We start from the raw sequence: 21,480 nt of genomic DNA, 5'->3' as shown, positions 1-21,480 counted from the left end.
AATGTCGGAAGAGCGAAAAGTCATTGACACCAGAGAGAGAAGGCTTGAATGACTTTGGCACGTCATTAGCAATAAGAAAATATCTTTGACGTGAAGTCAATTAGTTCTTTTTGAATAGTCACGTGACCTAAACATTCGGTTGAATCTTTAGTCTCAAAATTTTGACTGACTCTGATATCCGTGGTAAACAACATTTCGCTCTTCCGCCATTTTAAGTCTTAAAAACCATTGTAATTATTTAATCTGGTGCTGAAGCAATTTGATACAACTTCCACGAAACTATTTGTGTTGGGCCTAGACGAATAATTTGATCAACTTTGAAGTGATACCGTAAAGATTCGCCTAATGGAGCATATGGGCTCCCTTGTAATTTTAGGCACAAAATAAAAGTGCCCTTCCGAAAAATGCCACCACAAATAAGGGTACACACCAATAATTCTTTGTTGAGATTTTTAGAGGAGGAAGTGATCTATTTGTATTTTAAATTTACTCTCGCAGGAACCCAAGTGCGCCACTAGGTGAATCTTTACGGTATCTGAACACTTTAAATTTTTTACCCCTGTATAACCGTATGGGGTCATTTTGGGCAACTTATTTCAAGATGCCCAAGGAGTGTCTGGATTCAATAGAGCCCCAGTTAAGTGCTCAATTATTTTTTTTACCGAATGGAACTTCTATCTATCTCGAAGATATTGCAATATCACATGGTGTGTAAGAAAATTAGTTCAGTATAATAAAAAAAACCTTTCTTGCTTTCTGCATAATGTTATGTCAACAAAGGCAATATTATGGCAAGTATTGTAACCAGCAAGTTATGAAGTTTGCCATCATATTCTCTCATCAAACTCGTTGGACTGTGCTCAGCTCGTGTAATAGTATGCACACATTTGATTTTTATTTTAAAGGCTACAATTTCTGAGGAGAAATGGAATTTCTTCTCCAAGTATGGTGGTAGAAGTTTTCCTTTAGAGCATCTTAAGAAAGCCAGTGCTGAACTTGATGAGTTCTGCTCTGTCCTTAGGCGAGAAGGTATCACTGTCCGAAGACCAGATGTTGTTGATTTCAGCGTCAAGTACACAACACCAGATTTTACTTCAACAGGTATTTACAATACTTACTTACTTACTTACTTACTTACTTACTTACTTACTTACTTACTTACTTACTTACTTACTTACTTACTTACTTTTAAGAATGAGAAAGATGTGTTCTTATAAATCTATACAGGTCAACTGTCAATGCCTAGGGATCTTCTTCTTGTCATCGGTGATGAGATAATAGAATGCCCTATGGCGTGGCGAAGTAGATTCTTTGAATATCGCGCCTACAGGGCGCTTCTCAAAGAATACTTCAAAGGTGGCGCCAAATGGACTACTGCTCCTAAGCCACAGATGAGTGATGAACTTTATGATGAGGTAAATTAGTCAAGTTGCACAAAGTGTACGGTGTTCTATTATGGTGTGCTTTTTTAAAATTAAAAGCAGGAACCAAGTTGGTGGTAAAATGCACCTTGCGCCTTGAGTTATGTCCCTAAAAGGTCATACAGGGGTCACATTTCAAAGTTGATCAGATTGTGTTCAAAAACACATCAAATTATTGCTCTGGTCAAAAGGAATCAGAAAAGGTATAATATAGTCTTTAGGCTGAATTGTGGGCTCCACAGGGGGTCAAAACTTAACAATGCTCCGATTTTAACCAGTGGTCTCAAATAACTCGTCTTAAATTTGACCAAAATACCCATCCATGTTTCCAATGTAACAATACATCCTAGATGTTGCAATCTTTACTTATTTTAAATTGTTATTGAAACTTAAAGGAAGTCTCCGGCAATGACAACATTATGCCTTATATGTTAGAAAAATGAATACATGAATACAAAAGCCACCTAAGTCCATGCGAAGTTATTTTGAAAGAAAAACCTGTGTATCATTTTAATTCCTTCAGTTAGATTTACCTGGTCAATATGGTAAGTTTTACGTGCAAATGAGTGGATTAACCTGTATTAGGTATGACGATTAGCATTTCAGGGACTTCGTGGGGTTCATTTTAAATTTTGGACTTTTTGTAATATAAACCACACACTTTCCTTTATTAAACCCATTTTTTGTTCAAAAGTCATTCTCCAGCAATGAATGTGTTACAAGTGGACTTTTATACATACTGGATTTCAATCAATGTGTTACAAGACTCAAATCATGGAATTGGGTGATTCTTTCATACATGCTATTTTTCACATGCCCAATAGACACAGAGGATGAATTTGAGTTGTTCTTTCATGCATATAACAGGCCTATGTATAGCAACAATTTCCCATGCTTAACTCAATTTGGCCAAAGTATGGACTTAGGTGGCTTTTGTATTCATATATTCAAATAATTATCAAGCGCGAATCACATGGTTTTATTTAAAACAAACTCATATTAACCATAAAAACGAATAAAAACAGTCGGCTCCCAACACGCGATATTCAAAATTCCCGCGCCAAAATTGTCCAAGTGCAATGACGTAATGGTTATTTGTGCTCAATTGTCATCAGCCTTCATTGTATTACTGGGACGTCATTGCACTGGACAATTTCGGCGCCTGGGAATTTTGAATATCGCGTGTTGAGAGACGGGTGTTTTTATTCGTTTTTATGGTCACTATGAGCTTCTTTCAAATAAATCCACATGATTCGTGCTTGATAATTATTTTTCTTACATATAAGGCATAATGTTGTCATTGCCGGAGACTTCCTTTAAGTTTCAATAACAATTCAAAATAAGTAAAGATTGCAACATCTAGGATGTATTGTTACATTGGAAACATGGATGGGTATTTTGGTCAAATTTTGTTCTAGCCACACAAATGTATTCCTCTGGTAATAATTATTCAGAAAAAGTATAGTTTGGTCTATCTGTAACGTATAGTTCTCGAGTTATAAGCAAAAAGGTCAAAGCTCATGCCATTTATAGAGACCATTTTTTATGAATATTTAGAGCGAAAAAGTGGGTAATGGTGAATCCAACGGACGAGGACACAAAACACATTAAGGATCAATAAATGATACAAGAGGATACATTGAATATGAATAACAGGAAAGAAAACAAGCAAGGTACACCAACTTGATGTGTGGACAAAAGTAAGAAACAAACTATGACGTGTGTACAGCCACAGTGACCAGCAGAATGCCAAACCTTGCCCAAGTCATGCTATTTGACCCTCATGGCACTAGACCATCAAAATGATAAGAACAATTTGAAAACGCAATGGCCTTTTGTCATGTTTGTACAAAGTCGGGTATTTTTACGAGCCGGTGAAGGCCGGGAAATCGGCTAGTAAAAATAACAAATTAATTGTTCTTCGATCTCTTGCCATCTCTACTTGGTTGCCGTTAGTAGGAGGGTCAGGACTGTTCTTACGTTTGTCCTTGGCTTTGGCTAGACCGAAAGTACAATTGCGGTATCCGCAATGTCCTAAAGCGGACTTCTTTCACTCGGGATCCGTCACCGCGATTTCAACTCTGTAAAATAATGTCCTGATAACACTTAATTTGTGAGCGATCGGATGGTGGGAAACAAAATGGAGGTATATTAATCTGTATATGTAGGTTTTCTGTACATGGAGATACTCACGGATCCATCAGCGTTTCGCGAACCTTTGGTGTCTAAGAAAGCGAGGTATCCGTCAACTTCTGGCTCACTGGTAAATTTGATTTGCGAATACTGGTTGTTGATATGTTCGGTGAAAATTGTCACATCAGTTTCGCGAATGATTACATAGGTGTCATCCACGTAACGAAGCTAAACGGATGGTTTAATTACGTAAGGCGGTTATCTCAAAATGTTCCATATACAGGTTTGCAATAACCGGATTGATCGGGCTGGCCATAGCACAACCCCCTCATTGTTGGTAAACCTGTCCTCGAAAAACAAATTAGGTAGTACCCCGGGGTAGTACTATATAAGGCAAACCTCTTTTAGCTGGTATCCTTCTCCAATTAATCTTTCGCTGCATTCACCGCGCTCTCCACAGGGATACTTGCAAGCAAAGTAGATACATAACGAGGGTTCAGAACCAGAAAGCCACAACACACTATGACAAACTCTCACAAAATGAGCATGAAGTTGGCTTCTTGCGTTGGTCTTCAAAAATCAATATCTCCTCCACAATGTCTTTTGTGTTCTATTGAATTTTGTCATGATTAATGGACTGTAACTATAACGCCCTGGCGACTTTTAATATGCTCATTTTGTGGGATCGGGTGATTGTGAGTTGAGGCTTTCTGGCTCTCATTGCTCCATAATATGAAATCTGATTCAGTGTTGAGGAGTATATAACTTGGAGTACTCCGACAGATTACGCTCCGCCTTAAAGTAATTCAGTATTTTGATAAACTTATTTTGGTATGTCTTGGTAAGGTCTTTCTTAAGCTTAACATACGTATCACCACTGTCTATCAAAGCATTGATCTTCTGGTCATACTGTTCAGGGTCTGTCTGCAGGCAAGATGGTAATGGTACGGTTCTTTCTTAGCCTGTACAATGCATCCCGTTCATCTTTAGAGATTATTCCTTTGAGGTTTAGCCGATTTTAACGCACCTGTTATGCGAGCCCGTAATTCTGCTACCGAATCATAATCAATACGTGTTTCCGGGAAGTGATTTTAATCGCGCAATCTTCAGAATTTGATGCTGTTTGACCAGTATACTCGAGAATCCTTGAGTGTGTTCGTTCAATTGCGAACGCTCCGTGAACTCTTTTACACCTATCAAAATCCGGGTCATTTAAATGTCCACGATTTTATTTCCTCCTTTCGTTCGCTCAACTGGACGATTTTTTTGGTTGTTCTAGCGAATTATTTGATTCAAAAGAGCTGCCTGTCTCAGAATACTTATAGCCTTATGTCCTTTCACACACGATTATAAGCGAAGGCTTTTCGGAGTAATATCGAGTTAAAACAGCACAGATTAAATTGCCAGAAATTGCCAGAACTAAACAACCTTATACAACGCCCTCATTCGACCAAAACTCGGTAATGGTCTACAAAAGTGCAAGTCCATCACAACATCTTAGGACCTCTCCTGATAATGATGTTTGTCACACCTCGAAAATTCAAGGTTAGTTGAATTTGTGTGCTGAAAGTCAGTTTCAACTTTTATATAGAAATTGTTTATCACCAGCAGGTATGAACTCACACCACTCCACGCCATACATAAATTCTGCCAGTCACATTTCCCCAATATGAAATTTTTTTAAAGTAAAATTTTAATTTTAATTTTACTTCATTAAAGTTTGGCGGAGGCGGGGTTCGAACTCACGGCGGCGGACTGCTTTGGACACACTATGAACCCAGCGCCTTAGACCACTCGGCCATTTGTCTTGTTGGATTCATTTGAAACTTATTTGAAGATATAATCGCAACTTCAACATAGGCCTACCACGTGACAAGCAAAGGCAGAAAACGTACCATATTTTGGAATTTTATTTGCCTAAAAACATTTATGTGTATTATTAGCGCTCAATTATTGTTAACTGCGTGTTTTATAAAAAAATATCCAACAATAAACATGATAACTGGGCGTCTATATGGACAATACATTATATCGATTTTGACACGTGCTTGTGTCTCAGTACATTTCCATGGTCAGTAAAATACTATAGAGGAAAACCTACCATTTTCTTGTATACACGTTCGATGTTTTGATCAAGTATGTGAATATTCGACATTAGACCCAAAATGTTTTTTCAGGAAATAAAAGATTAGATTACCATAAAAACGAAACAGTAATCTTTGGTTGGGTCTAATGTAATATTCACATAGGATTTTCAACGTTTTTTTTTTTATTTTTATTCTTGCTCAATTAAAAAAAATATTTTGGCGTATATAAAATTGAAATGTAATTCTCTGCTTCTTAAACGACATCAAATGTGCCACAATTGGGTATCACGAATCGTTATATATGATGTGCAGAAATATTCATATTTTCTTTTATACAGAGGATGCTTCAGTTTTGACAGGAAAAATATTTTCTTGAAAACCCTCTCACTCAGTTATTTTAAAAAGGTAACCACTTCCCTAGAATGTGCAATAAATTAGCATTAAATAACAGCAAGCGTTTTCTTATTCTAACAACGATTCAAGCGTTGTAGAATGTATTATGGCGTTTATGAGGCAGAGAACTTTTCTATTTCAATTTCATATACGCCAAAATATATTTTTAATTGAGCAAGAATAAGGATAGAAAAACGTTGAAAATTCTATGAATAAATAACATTAGACCCGGCAAAAGATTACTGTTTCGTTTTTATGGTAATCTAATCTTTTATTTCCTGAAAAACATTTTGGGTCTAATGTCGAATATTCACATACTTGATCAAAACATCGAACGTGTATACAAGAAAATGGTAGGTTTTCCTCTATAGTATTTTACTGACCATGGAAATGTACTGACACCGTGCGAGCACATGTCAAAATCGATATAATGTATTGTCCATATAGACGCGCATTTATCATGTTTATTGTCGGATTAACAACAATTGAGCGCTATTAATACACATTAATGTTTTTAGGCAAATAAAATTCCAAAATATGGTACGTTTTCTGCTTTTGCTTGTCACGTGGTAGGCCTATATTGAAGTTGCGATTATATCTTCAAATAAGTTTCAAATGGATTCCATCAAGACAAGTGGCCGAGTGGTCTAAGGCGCTAGGCTCATTATGCATATCCAAAGCGGCGTGGTGCGCCGTGAGTTCGAACGCCTCTGCCAAACTTTAAAAGAAGTAAAATTAAAATTTAACTTTTTTAAAATTTCATATTGGGGAAATGTGACTGGGAGAATTTATGTATGGCGTGGAGTGGTGTGCATTCTATTTAATTGAAAATCATGTTTCTGTCGCGGTGAGTTTTGGTAGAATGATATATTGTTATAGCTGTCTAGTCCGACGAGTAGGACCTGATTTTTTCTTAGTTACCAACTATGCTCTGACTCTGATCGCTCAAGAAAAATTAACCACAAAAATCCACTAACCGCTCCTCCCGGGCGGCGCGGTCACTGGACTTTCGTAATTCATCTTTCTTGCGCCATGTGAGATAGTGATCACAATGTGAAATGAGTAGTCCTGACCTCGATTGTTAATTATATTTTATTTAGATTACATAATGCATTATCTTATAAATTTTTGATCTTTGCTTATGTAAACTCGGAATTTCATGAGTCTATCATGTATTAATTCATTCATTCATATTCATTCATTCATATTTTATTTCCATAAAAATCAAAGACATTACATAAAAAATAATAATTTTAATTTCAAAATAATTATTTCATTTTAATACAAAGGAATACATGAAATACAGTGTTGAAGAACGCCAAAAGCTTGTCACAAAGGGTCGTTTTGTGATCACGGAATTTGAGCCTTGCTTCGATGCTGCAGATTTCATGCGAGCTGGCAAGGACATCTTTGTGCAGAGAAGTCAGGTTAGTAATATTTTTTTCCGTACAGTTTATACAGGGCCTAACTGCTATGATTTTCCGCTGAAAAGATTGATGTAATCCGCAATTTTGCATGTGGTTTTCTGTTGCCACAAACACTGTTTTCCGTTCGCGCAAGCGCTTGCTAAATCAGAGCGTACCAACATGTTGCTCCCTCCTAGTAGAAGTGAAGTCCATGGAACACAGCGTCATCATCCCTATATCTTCGTGTCAACAATTGCCGTGATAGTACGATGAATCCTCTCGTTTTTCAACAGCTACGCAGCTACATTTGTTCGAGATAGGCCGAGCGACTCAAGCTAAGCATACGATATGAAATTCCAGAGAGCCTGCCACACAGTTTCTATTCTATGTTTTTACGATTTTCGCATGATCAGTGTATGGCTGGCCGTAACCGCCACAACGTGGAGCTGCTACGCGTAGCTTACTTTTCGCTTCGCGGAGCTAAATTGACCAATCATGTTAGATCTTTTCATTACGCGTAGCCAGTGGATGCATCCTCGAGAAAACTCTTGACAAAATTAATGTTTACTATGGGGATTTTAAATGAACCAAATGTAAATAAACCACGACCAGTTGTACAGGATCAATACCATTGTTTGATTAGTGTATAGTCAATGTTACCTTGCATGCATGTGTCATGTGTGTGCGTGTTTGTTTGTTTGTTTGTTTGTTTGTTTGTTTGTCTGTCTACTGTGTCATGCCAAGATCACTGACACCCACGGTACTGATACTGTCATACTATCACGGTGATCACATTGTTGAATGTTGTTGACTTTAAAATAATCATGATGCAGTCATGTCTACAGTAGAATTCACCACGACCCGTTTGAAGGACTTAAACCCCATTAAAAGCTATTAAACCAAGATAACACTCATTGAAAAGAGCTAAACTATGTTACATCAGATCTTCTCTGGTTAAATACACACTGCACATGTTTCTGTTTTACCTGTGCAATGAGCAATGAGCTGGTATTATAGTTTCAGTTGGGTGAACGATTATAAAGCAAACGCAAGGTAACAATACTGTGTGGGCTTTTGTTTACGAAATGAGACAATAGTCTGCTTATTGTTAACCAGCGTTCTTGAAAATGATAAGCATAATGGTTTGCAGACTTAACACGGTTAAGAAATAATTTCTTCATATTTTTTGGTGTTATCTGTCGTTAACATATCCTTCATAAAACACAAAAGTACCAATATTTCCAAACACCTAAATTGGCCGGTTATTTTTTACACAGTGACGTTAACTAGGCAATGGCCTATACTTCTAACATACACCATTTGTAGAGGTCACGCGTCAATGGTGAGCGCACTGTGTATAGGAAAACGGACAGTAACTGCAGTATGTATGGCCTACTACTAGTATATTAAGTAAATCCGAACTGGTTTGCTGAAGGCCGAATTCTCTCGTATCAAGCATGATACCAGACAGTTTATAGCACAGGCCACGCCGCGCCGCGCCAGTTGTACAAATTAGCTCCCGGCGATACACTGCAGATCGCATAATTATGTGCATGGTTTACCACCACTCTGCCTAGCTATATAGTTATGTACAATACTGTATGAGTTTCTTATGAGTGCTTTTCCATCTTAAATTGAGTTAGCTTGAAATTCCCCTGGACAAGGAACTCACTGCTAATTTGTCTCGTTGTAACCCGTACGAAACTCGGGGAGCTGATCCTGGTTGCGAAGGTTATTTGTGGAATGTCTAGGGTGTGCGCTCTTGAAGCAGCAAAGTCCCTGAAATGCTGTGTAATGGTTTATGGCATGATGTGGGCCGTAGTGGTCAGCGACAACCTGTAAAGTGTGCTGAGGCTTGTGGATCAACGTCTAGGCGTTGTGCCTGTGCGTAGCGCACTATAAATCACTGCGCTTTTTTTTAAATAATAAGGCGGTTCGTACTTTTCATTAACTACTTTTTGAATCATAACTTTCGTGACCGAGGATATCTTGCAACTACGCGAAGCTCGTCTGGCAAATTCTTAATGAATAAATTCGCTTCACGTAATGAGTAAGTCGTACTTGATTGGTCAGTTTTACCTCCGAGTAATAAAAAACTCTAACATGATTGGTCAATTTGGATCCACGGAGCAAAAAGTCAGCTACGCGTAGCAGCTCCACGTTGTGGCGGTTGCGGCCTACCATATCAGTATCCCATATGATATTTCTATTACAAGAAAATTTTATTTGTTGTCAGGTAAATCCCAAGTTTTATTTTTTAATACACTAACTGGAAATTAAATACACTAATTAGTGAGGACCGGTATTTTGCTGTGGATATGTTTTACTGCAATTTTGATGTAACGATTTTGAAATCCACAGTTAAAATTGTGATATATTCAACTATTTGAGAAATTAATTATATAAAGGAATCCATGTCAGATCCAGGTGCTAAATCTATAATACAATGTACATTATTGACACACTCCCTCATTTCAAATAATTAGTTTTGGTTTCTCTTTTGTTCAGAAACCAAAAATCAAGGGATTAAAAAGTGGAGATGAACTGTTCTGCAATCATAACACTATTGTGCTGGGAGGACACAAGAGGGTATATATAATCAAAAGTATAATGGCCTATAACCATACGTATATGGTCAATGCCAGCGAAAGCGGGACAAAATTCTCTCTATGTTAACTTTCCACTTTAAAATGTCATTAATAAAGGACATCACGTTATTGATGGAGCATATCATGTCACGTCCAATGTGCTCTCTTTGTGCATATAGGCCTTTACTAGCAAGTCATACCGGGGACAAGTTATGATAGCTTAAATGAATTGGCGTTACCCACGAATTCAAAGATAAAGCACCATATATTGAAACGGAGAGCCAAAATGCGATTTCAGATTTTTGGCCTGTTTTTAAGCTTATCTCCCGTGTGTTGTCAATGGCCGAATTCAGCTTTTGTCAAATTCACATTTAGAGAAGAGTCACGATGCTCACGTGTTCGTGGTAGTTTGTGATTGTTATTATGCATTTAAAAATGATTGCATGGCTCTGCACAAGGTATATTTTTGTAAATATTTGGATTTGTTTATCTGTCGATCGTCAGTTTTTGCCGTGGGTTGAAAATACGGCAGAGAAATTTGTCATGTCGTACGTGCGAATTTGGCTTCAAAATTTCACTATTCTGCTAGAAGTTGTACAGAGATCTTATAATATTGTGTAAATAATTTTGTCAGGAACAAAATAAGGTATTACATACCGTCTACAAGTAAATATTGAGGACAAAATTCAGGTTTTTCATGTGTTGTTTCAAAGAATTTTAGATTTGTCATTTTGAAATTCCCCGGCCAGCAATCGTCTGAACGTAAACAAGTTTTTCCTACAAATTGTAAATTTCCTTAAAAAAAACGACTTTTGTTGATCAAACTTTGGATTATTTAAGATGTAATTGTTTAAGGATGTAGAATTTTAAGATATTTTTGAGTATTTTTATGTTTTACATGGTCAAAAAGGGGGTCATCAGTTTGATTCCTGATTTAAAAACACTAGCAGTTCTAGTTATTAAATTTCGTCATGTTCAAAATCTTTTCGAAAGTGAGCGCCTGACGCGGAGTGACTGCGCGATGTCCATAGTAACGGAGCTTACGCTTTGAACGCAGCCGCCAAAAGGTTCCATGAACGCGTTCAGGAAAGTATATAAAGGCCGTGCACGACACAAATGAATCAGATTGCTTGGTGGACAATAGTCCACCCAAACCTTCACTCAGTTTGAAGGTAAGCACTGCCAACCAAAGCAAATACGCCCTACTCTGGAGCTCAGATTGAGCTAGGGGCAGCTTGGCTACCACAATAGTGGCAACACCGTGCACCCGGGTGGTTATGCACTCCGGTGTTTTGGCCTAGCGCCTATGCCCATTGTGCAAGTGACTTGCCGCACACATGCACAAGTCCAATGGAAAATTATGCACTGTATTTATGTGCATTCATTGTTGCATGGCAAGCTCGTATTTGGTGTACAGGCATGGATACTCTGTACTAGGCCTACTAGGCCTTGGCCTAGCCTATGACTATGTCATGTGATGAGAGATTCTGTTGACTATAAAATTGTATTTTTATGCTTCTCGATTATTCAAGCAGATAGGTCTAGTATGTAGGCCTACTGTTCGGCAGCATTTATTGGTAATTTATTTGGATTTAAAAGAGATAAATAAGGAAATATCGTCATGATCAACAACAGAGATTGTGTATTTACCAGTGTTAACTTGTATTTATGAATTGTGATGTGATAAGACAAATATGAAAGCAAAATAACAATACAAGATATAACAAAAGAAGCAAATATAAAACAGAATTGTCAAGTCTCATTTTTACCTGTTAGCCTACTCCTTTCATGTATCACTGATTCCACATATCTTGGAGAAAATTCTAGTCTTTGATTCTACGCTACCACTTGTATGTTTATAAGGCTAGTCTTCTCCACCAGTCGCTTACAAAAGAGTTAGGGGCAAGCTCGGTCCCGTTACAATATGTCATTGAATGTCCTTCAATCAAAATGAAAAGACTACCGTTAGAAAGACGTTTGCATGATCTCTCATCATATGTAAAACGATTGAATTCCACCAAAGTTTGTGGACTCTTGAGGCCATTAAGTCAATTTGGCTAATAATTTTGTTACCCGCGTATCAAAAATTAAATGATCGTTCTGAAAAATGTTAAGTGAATATGCCATAAATGACTATATCATGAAACGAAGTTTCGTTCTATAATTCTGAGGTCCAAGTGATTATTTTATGCAAATACGTTTTACCCATAAAATTCCATAAAATCAAATTTGACGTTACCCACGTATCAACTGTTACCCACGAGTCCAGCAAATATAATTGCCATGACTTAAATTAACATTTAATGACTTTGGACACTGAATTTAGTTTGACAAGCGCTTAAAATTGTAAATCGTAAAAATACGTTCACCGCTTTAAAAAAGAATCTACGACGGTTTAAACCTTTGTTACCCACGAATCCCGAATAGATGCTAACCTTGAAAAATAAGGAGATTGTTTATTTTAAGTTTAAATCAGCACATATTCAAGCCATGGGTATGCTATAATTTTGACAGTACTTACAGTTTATACACCTAAGAAACGCAAACCCCAAACGGTACTATAGTACTTATAGCTTTACCCACGAATTCGGCGTTACCCACGAATCCAAGGATTTACTCGTAAATTATATGTTTCTTATGCATCTTAACATTTTGAAAATATGCGAAATAGGTTCCAAAACAGTCCTGTTTAATAGCGTCCTCTTGAAGGTATACTGAAGCTGCAACATGAAGTTTTGATTGATTATCCTAAATTACCATTTTTTTGGTAAATGCAATTGGTTAGAGAAACGGGAATCATTGAAACACGATAGAGGAATAACCGCATGGTGGTTTCCAACCTTCTGTAATATTTTCTATTTTGCCGCTTACCAATACATACCTTCAAATATGTGTTACCCACGAACATTTTGGTTACCCACGAATCCCTACTTAAATTATAGTTAACAATGTATGATAGTGTTTTAGTTCTTAGGAACTGTCAAACACGAGTTAATAGAATATTGCTGCATGAAAATATGGAATGATTTTACTAAAATAATAATATAAAACTGTTTGCTCTGTCTATTTAAATTTGGCAACTCCATTATTCTCAAAATTTTTATACCCAAAATGCCATAATGATCCATTCTAAATATTCCATGTTGTCTGTGTTTTGATTAAAATTCATTTTAGTGCCATTGCAGCCTGAATTATTGACATACGGAAAAGTATTTTTTATTTTATTTAAAAAAATTAATAGGAATTGCTATTTTCCAGACGCTGTTACCCACGAATCCATCCGAGATCCTCATCCTGCGACGAGATACAAAATCTAACTTTATATTTATATGAAGCATTTATTCTAATCTTTCGAAATAATACAGTAATGTTAAATGACAGCCACTTTGGAAAGAGTTCGAAGAATTGACACAATCTTAACTGTACACCTGGTTCTTTCTTAAAATTTGTAATAACCAAAATATTTCTTTGTAGATATATGTAATAAAATTCTATTTTACGTTCAAAGTCTTCACCGATTTCTAGTGTATATGAGTCACACATAAAATATTGAAAGATATTAAAGAAAGTGAAATTTTATGGCGTAGAACAGGTGAAAAATGTTTGAATTCGTGGGTAACATGCATATGCGCATTTAACACTTTATTTGGTCTAGCAAGAAAAGTTATTTTTCAATCCGATGGCACTTCCACCTGATGATTCACTAGACATGATCGTCTCATTTGATAAGTCTAGAATTGAAAAGGAAAACATTTTCAAAATGGCCCCCAGAGAGAATTTTGGCCCGCTTTGGCTGGAATTGACCATATAATAGCCTATTGTGCTAACATTTTCATTATCGATATCTATCAACGCGGGCGACTGTTGATGCTCTCTGCCGTAGGTGGCACACTTCCATGACACCATATAATTACACCCGAGTTCCGAGATTCGTTTGATAAGTTATGCATAGACATCGTTGAGACATAAAGGATGGATATATACGAGGCCTACATGTAGCAATCATGTGCATATATTGAGGGGCGGGGGGGGTTTTGTTTATTTGTCTGAAATATAAACGATGCATGATGATGTAGATGATTTAATTATGAATTAGATTATTCCCCGGAAAGCACAACCCATACCTCTTACCTATGTTCCCTCCGCCACCTATATATAACCTCCTCCCTCCCCTCCCCACACTCGATATCGACTCTTCCCTATTATTCCACTCCACTCTTGAGCTCCCCTCCCCTCCTTCCCTTCCCACTTCCAATGCTCTCTCCCCTCTGTTTCTCTTTCTCCCTTACCCTTACCCCCCCCCCCCCACACACACACCCCCTTTCCCCTGGCGATCTCGTCTCTCTCTCTCTCTCTCTCTCTCCAATAAATAAATTGAATAAAAGTCAGTTTAAACCAGCTTTCTATGATATTGATCTTCCGTCATGCGACATGCACATAAATAGAGTTGTGTATAATAGTGTTTATATCACTGAAGTCATAATCTTTCAAGTGTCTATTGTAATGTCTGTGGAAATATTTCGATGGTCTATATATTTTCACAGTGAAATCAGCTTAGGCTATTTCGTAGTCTCAAGTCAATGCTTTCAAACTAAATCAATGCTTTCAAATGTAGACTGCTTTGTTCGACTTCTCTGCTCGTGAATATTGCACTGCGAAATTTAAACATTTCTTTTGTATACTTAGATCAGGTAACTCGAAAATCCTGTACTTTTATTCGTCACACCACTTATAAGAAACTGAAACCAAAACCGAAACTACCTGTCACAAATGTTTAGTTTTAAACAAAAGGTAGAAACAAAGAGTTCGATATCTTGTGATTCAAGTGGTTAGGCAGGACAATAGGAAACCACGTGACCAAAACCAAAACCAAAACTAAAACTAAATATTTGAAATGAGGCACTGTACCACTCTCTTTATCTACGTCAATAATAGATATTGATTTCAATCGAATTGAATACATCGCTCCATTTAGAACTCCTTTTCTTGCGTTCGGTGAAATACCACTCGCCCGTCGCTCACCAACGGAGTATTAAATTTATATTTATCATACAGATTGTCGACACTGTGTGGAAGACAGCTGGGAAATGCAGCCCATATCTCCAAATTACGTGCGCGCACAAGCAGATTTGCTGAAAGCCCCATTCCCTACTACATTAATCTGCTGAATAAGCAGTAGTTGCTTGCGTGCTGGTGGCTTCCCATTGTGCCCTTTTGCATCTCTCTGCTGTTTTCCATGCCAAGTTGCCTTTTGTTTGCTTTATAATTATGTGTAATTGGTTTCTTTCATAATATTTGTTTCTTGTTTCTTGTATAATGCAATTCAGCCGTTTGGCCGCGATGTTGTGCAGGTTAATAAAATCATATCATAGCATATCATATCATATCATATCATATCATATCATATCATATCATATCATATCACATCATATCATATCATATCACGATATCATATCATATCATATCATAGTCCGACGTCTGGCGAGCATTTTCCCAAAGTGACAGCGGTTTACTTCTAACCATGCTCACTAGCGTCTTACGCAGTAGCTAAAAATGCCACAGGGTCTTTAGTCGCAGGATACGTTTACCATGTTTGCATGAAGCAAACAAAAACCGCGACTTATTGTTAAATTGAGCGGAAATAGCAGAAGGTCGCAGCGGACAACTGGAAATCACTACAGGCGGCATAGGACACGCAACACGGACGTACGAGGCTGGCGAAGATACAGGGCTGACAGCCCCATTCACAATACACGGTTAGCGATTATAAATGGACAATTAACATACTTGCAGTGGGGTACTTTGCAGAACCCCAACGGTTTTAGAGTAAGATAATTTTGCTTTGACACCACATAACAAATTTAGAATTGTTTGTGAAGATTTCATGATTATGTGTTAATCCAATGGCGACGTCAAAAATAGCGATATCGCATCCACCATCATCTGATCACTACGGAGAACCGAAAACGCCCTCAACGTCTGATTATTATTATTCTTTATGACATGATTTAGTTGCTGCGGCAAATTCTGCGGAAATAGAAAAATGCTACAGAAAAATTGCCGTTGCATCTGTCACAAGTAAAAAATGTGGAGTTACTTAATTTTTATCCTTTCAATGTATAATAGGTGACTAATAACATGGGCATAGAATGGATGCGGCGACATCTTGGAGACAAATACAACATCCATGTTCTCTCATTTGGTGATCCTAGTGCAATGCATATAGATGCTACCTTCAATATAATTGGTCCAGGTTTAGTGCTTGCTAATCCAGTCCGACCATGCAACCAGATCGAAATGTTTAAGAAAGCAGGTTGGAGGATCGTCCATCCACCAAAACCTATGATGCCCAACGGTATGTTTTATAGCATTATATTATTTACATATTTAAAAGCAAAACAACATTTAATACCATGTTTACACTTTAATATCTTTCGACCCAAGGACTAAGAGCAAAATTGTTATACTGATTAATTGGAGTGGACTTCTTTGCTTCTTTCTATTTCTTGCTATTTTGTTTCCTTTTATGTATTTGAGCCAGCATACTTTTTATAGCTATATCCTGGCTTGTGCATATTGCATAGGTCTGAATCGTGGATTTTCCATGGACCCAAGCATATGTCCCTTACGGACCAACCTAGGTAAACAAACAAATGTGAAACAAATGCCAAAGGTACAAATAAGCTAGACGGTTACCAGCAATGGTATCACATTCATTTCAAATGTACAGTCTTAACGTTCTTTCGGAGCCTTAGAGACCAGGCAATAATAATGCCCTTTTCGGTTCCTGAGTGAAATAAAAGATACACTATATTTTGTCAGACGTTCACGTTAAGGAACTAAACTTTCTTGTATTTAAATGTGCTATGTAAAGGTGAATTATGTTCTTAGTGCGTTGTGAGAAACAACTTACAGTAGTTCATAAACATAGTAAACATGAACAAATAAAGAGGGCTACAGTTTGTCCCGTTAGCTATAAAGGTGGAGACAGAAGTCATTGTGTTGTACCTGATTGTTTTATTTAATTTCAGATCACCCCCTCTGGTTTACCTCCAAATGGTTATCCATGAACGTCTTAATGCTGGACCCCACTCGTGTCGTCGTTGAAAAGGATGAAAAGTCCACCATTGAGATGTTTGAGAAGCTGGGTATCGAGACAATACCAGTCTCTTTACGTTTCGCGAAATCCCTTGGAGGAGGATTCCATTGCTGGACTTGTGATGTCCGTCGTCGTGGAAAATTAGAATCATACTTGTAAAACCAAGGCAATGAAACATCGTAAGACATGTCCAGAAATCCAGATATGTCTTGACGTGATAGCATTGTTACTTTGGATACGTACAAGATACAAGATAATTTTATTTCTATAATTCAGACAAATCACACAAGTATCAATTTAAAAAAATAAATAAAGAAAAATCAATGTCAACAAACGAACCATGGAGTAGATGACCAGAAGGCCAGTAAGGCCGAAGGAGGCACCGCCTTTAACAAAAATAAATTGTTACCATCAAAAGATGGTTAGCCTTTGGTTTGTATTTTAGTGGTATAGAATTTTGGGAAAAGAGCTCAGTTAATTTTTCAACAAAAAAGTGACTTGTGTATGCAAATGTAGTTTCTATAGATAATATATGGTTATAAATATCCAGTGTTGACTTTTGACTGTGTATCACACATGGGTGTCCACAAACTTCATCGGGAATTCATATATTTCCGAGCTTAGCCAATAAGTCGCACATGGAGTGTCTGTATTATAAGGTACCATATTACCGGGCCAAGTTGACACCGACAGTGGTTTGACACCGGTGAAACCATTTTTGAAAAAAGCCTCACCACTCTGTCATGACTGTGTCGTATCAGAAAAGTTAGTAATGGCGCTTATGTTTGATTCAACCTATTCTCCCCATTATTCCACACGTTTTTACATAACGAACTAATAAGATATACCGTAGAATTCCAATCTACGGACATGCCTCTAAATTAGTGGGTTTTTTGTTTCGAAATAGACGAAAGGTAGACACCCCCATTATTTGGAGTTTGAGCAATTATTACTGATAAAGGCGTCTGTACAAACATGTATTATTGCATTGTAATGTTTTGTGGAGAGTTTCTGTCTTTTGTCTCTTTCGTTAAAAAAACTCATTTAGAAAGGTACATATGCTAGTAGAGACTTTAGATTGTATAGTAGGCCTATGTTTGTAATTCTAAGGTATTTAATTTAAAATAAACTATGCGTTACCATTTGATAATGTACATGTAAATAGCAATTTGTCCAAGAAAGTCCCATATCTTGGAAAAAGTGAGACATTCTACTGTATTAAAGATGCTTAAGGGTGGTCTTAACCAGGTGGTGGTCGCATTGCATTCTCTAAATTCAGTAAATTTTTAATTAAATGGGATTGTTTTGAAATTTTAAAATACTTGAAATATCACAAACAAATAGGCCTATGTTAATAAATGATATAAATACAAGCTAAAACCGTTGGGGTTCAATAATGAACCCCACAAAACTAGCCAAGTATATGGAAAATGCCATACGGCCGGGCGGTTTCACAAGTTGCCGGCTCGATCATGCCGCCGCCTGGTCTTAACCATGGAATTATGGAAACTTTCGGGCATCATAACTGCTCAAATTCTTGGGTCAAAAGTATTTTTATTATTAATTTTTACAAACGAAATTAAATATCTAGGAACCTTTTTTATTTTTATCTTTAAATTTTGTCCAACCCTAAATCCGCGTATTACGTGATGATTTTGTTCATATGTATTAAATATCCATGTGTCATGAGTTCTGCACACCAAATATGAAGTTTCTACTCCATTGCTAGTTAGAATGTGATATTGGCAAAAAATTCCTTTAATATCGCAAAAGTTGTCATGAAAACAGAATAGAACGCAGTCAAGCTAGCTCAATCGATAAGGCGCGAGAGGTTGCGGGTTCGAACCCTGGCAGTGCCTAGGCTATATAGTACTCTCTCGTGGAAAATTGAGTTGGCTTGAAATTCCCCTGGACAAGGAACTTACTGCTAATTGTCTCGCTGTAACCCGTACGAAACTCGGGGAGCTGAGCCTGGTTGTTATTTGTGGAATGTCTAGGGTGTGCGCTCTTGAAGCAGCAAAGTCCCTGATTTGTTGTTAAATGATTTATGGAGTGATGTGGGCCGTAGTGGTCAGCGACAACTTGTATTAAAAGTGTGCTGAAGCAGTGAGGCTTGTGATCAACGTCTAGGCGTTGCTACTGCGCTTTTCTTTACAACGCACGGGTTACAAATGTGCTAACATGGCAGAAAAGATTCTTCAGACTCTTCTGAACATGTTAATATATGATTTATTACGGGTCTATATATCATAATGTTGTCAGAAGTTCCGTTTTGATTTCACAATCCCACCCCCCAATTGTGAAAAATTTTCACATAAAAAACGGGTGGGACTATACTCGGACCAATACGGTATATTTAGCCTCGTATGATGTGCTTTAGAAAGTTGGGAAATAGCTTTCTTCAGCGAATTATATTACTTTGAAAAGCAAAAAAGCTCACGGGCGCAGTTCAGACTTATCAAAATCGAAATTCTTACACTAGACATGCTAGACGACTAAATTTCACACCTAAGTTTTACACGTAAGTGACCAATTTAATGGTGGAACTCCTTTGTTCGAAATAATGGTACCACTTTTATGAATAGCATGTCGGCAAATCAAATCCGCATCAAAGGTGTGCTATTTGACAATGTTTGAAGTACTGGTATATTACTATCTGTCCAATTAACTTAGACACCCGGTTTTTATCATATATTTAGATATATAGATGTTTCCAAAAATATTCATGAAAGAAAAGTTGTTAGTGACCTTTAGACCTAAGAAATATTTCTTGTTGTAAAGATATTTGGTAATATTATAACCGCAAATCTATTGAAATTTGAGCACCTTGACCGCATAATATTTGAAAGTGATCTGCGAAACGTTGTGTATCATTTACCAAATACGTATTTGGACGGTTCGATTAGTTTACTTTGAAGGTAGAAGTCCTATAGACGAATCCAATTTCACGCATTCCTACACCTCAATGGCAGCCATAGCTGGGTCCCTGTCGGCTCCATCTCACCTAAAATGTGAAATGATGCGGCCTGTGAGGGTATTTTAAACTGCATTCTATCACCCGTGTTACACGTAGACAAAAGAATGATGACAGTATACAACACAAAAGAATATAACATCGAATTTTAAGCGGCTTTAATCCACCCAATTGGGCAGTCACAACACCAGTTAGGTGCTGCGGGGACCCAATAATGGCCGACCAAATCCTGACCATGACTTGGCTCGTGTGGCTCGTTGGATTCGTCTATACGGATATACATGCAGTCAAATAAGAAAAAAACCATTTTCGATCAATACGGAACACCGGTAGATAAAGGTCGTTGTCTCTCTTTCTTTATTGTGTGCATATTGTTCATTTTTATTTAGTCTTTTTGAATAGCGTATATTGTGTTATGATGAAATAAATGCCTTTTCAACTATACGCTGCAGTTACGTAATAATCGGATTAACTACCATAGCAATGGATGAATATAATTTTTTAATATATCGCCCCGCACTACAAGCAAGTATATTATATATGATGTGCAGTATATTATATGATGCTTCAGTTTTTACACAAAGATATTTCATTGAAAACCCGCCCACTCGGCTATTTTAAAAAAGGCAATCAGACTTCCTCAGCATATGCAATAAATTAGCATTTTAAAAACACTTGTTCGATAGCGTATGCTGCTATGACGTAAATATGGCGGACAACTTAAATGCATTCAACAAAAGCATAATTGCAATCTAACGCGACAGTTCGTCTCACACACATAACAAATGCACTACGATCAAATAGGTTGATGACAACATTTGATTGAATGGACTGCACTGCGCCATGATTACGGTGAAGGAAAACGGTTCAAATCCTTTGGCGCCAATCAATAATTTCACACATCTTAATACTAATTATAGAGAGTTTGTCCGTCTGTCCGCGCACTATCGCGTGCGCGCGGAGCTATCGCGTGCTCGCAGAGCGCGTACGCGGAGTATCAACGGGCGTGTGCGCGGAGTACCGACGGGCGCAGTGCGGGTATCGGGTATCGCAAAGCATTACAGTGTGCATGTGACTAATTTACAGGTGCATCTCATCGGACCAGAACCAGGTAAGGCCTATAGCCCATTATATTGATCACTATTAAAGACGCAGGCCTATATCATTGTAGTTTAAAAGGTCAGGGCGGGACCGGCGGGTATATGGGTAACGGGTGTTTGGTACATACTGCAGTTACTGTCCGTTTTCCTATACACAATACACAGTGCTCTTTCCCATTGACGCGTAACCCCTACAAATAGCCCTACGTTAACAGTATGGGGATATGACTAGTTAACGTCGCTGTGTGAAAAATAACCGGCCAATATAAAAAGTACTCT

At 37.5% G+C, this 21,480-nt stretch overlaps 1 protein-coding gene across 1 annotated transcript in view; it reads left to right on the top strand.

Annotated features, from left to right (window-relative positions):
* Positions 1-20,439, top strand: part of LOC140154294 (glycine amidinotransferase, mitochondrial-like) — a 32,541-nt gene extending 12,102 nt beyond the window's left edge. The window contains exons 4-8 of the mRNA XM_072176875.1: positions 906-1,101; positions 1,228-1,415; positions 7,324-7,461; positions 16,155-16,383; positions 17,060-20,439. Of these exons, the coding sequence (XP_072032976.1) occupies positions 906-1,101; positions 1,228-1,415; positions 7,324-7,461; positions 16,155-16,383; positions 17,060-17,286 (978 nt within the window). The 3' untranslated portion in view covers positions 17,287-20,439. The remainder of the gene's footprint in view (positions 1-905; positions 1,102-1,227; positions 1,416-7,323; positions 7,462-16,154; positions 16,384-17,059) is intronic.
* The last annotated feature ends 1,041 nt before the right edge of the window (positions 20,440-21,480 follow it).

This window comes from Amphiura filiformis, chromosome 1 (assembly GCF_039555335.1).
Source record: "Amphiura filiformis chromosome 1, Afil_fr2py, whole genome shotgun sequence".
NCBI classification, from domain to species: Eukaryota; Metazoa; Echinodermata; class Ophiuroidea; order Amphilepidida; family Amphiuridae; genus Amphiura; species Amphiura filiformis.
Note: the sequence above shows the minus strand (reverse complement) of the source record. Positions and strands in the feature narration are given on the sequence as shown.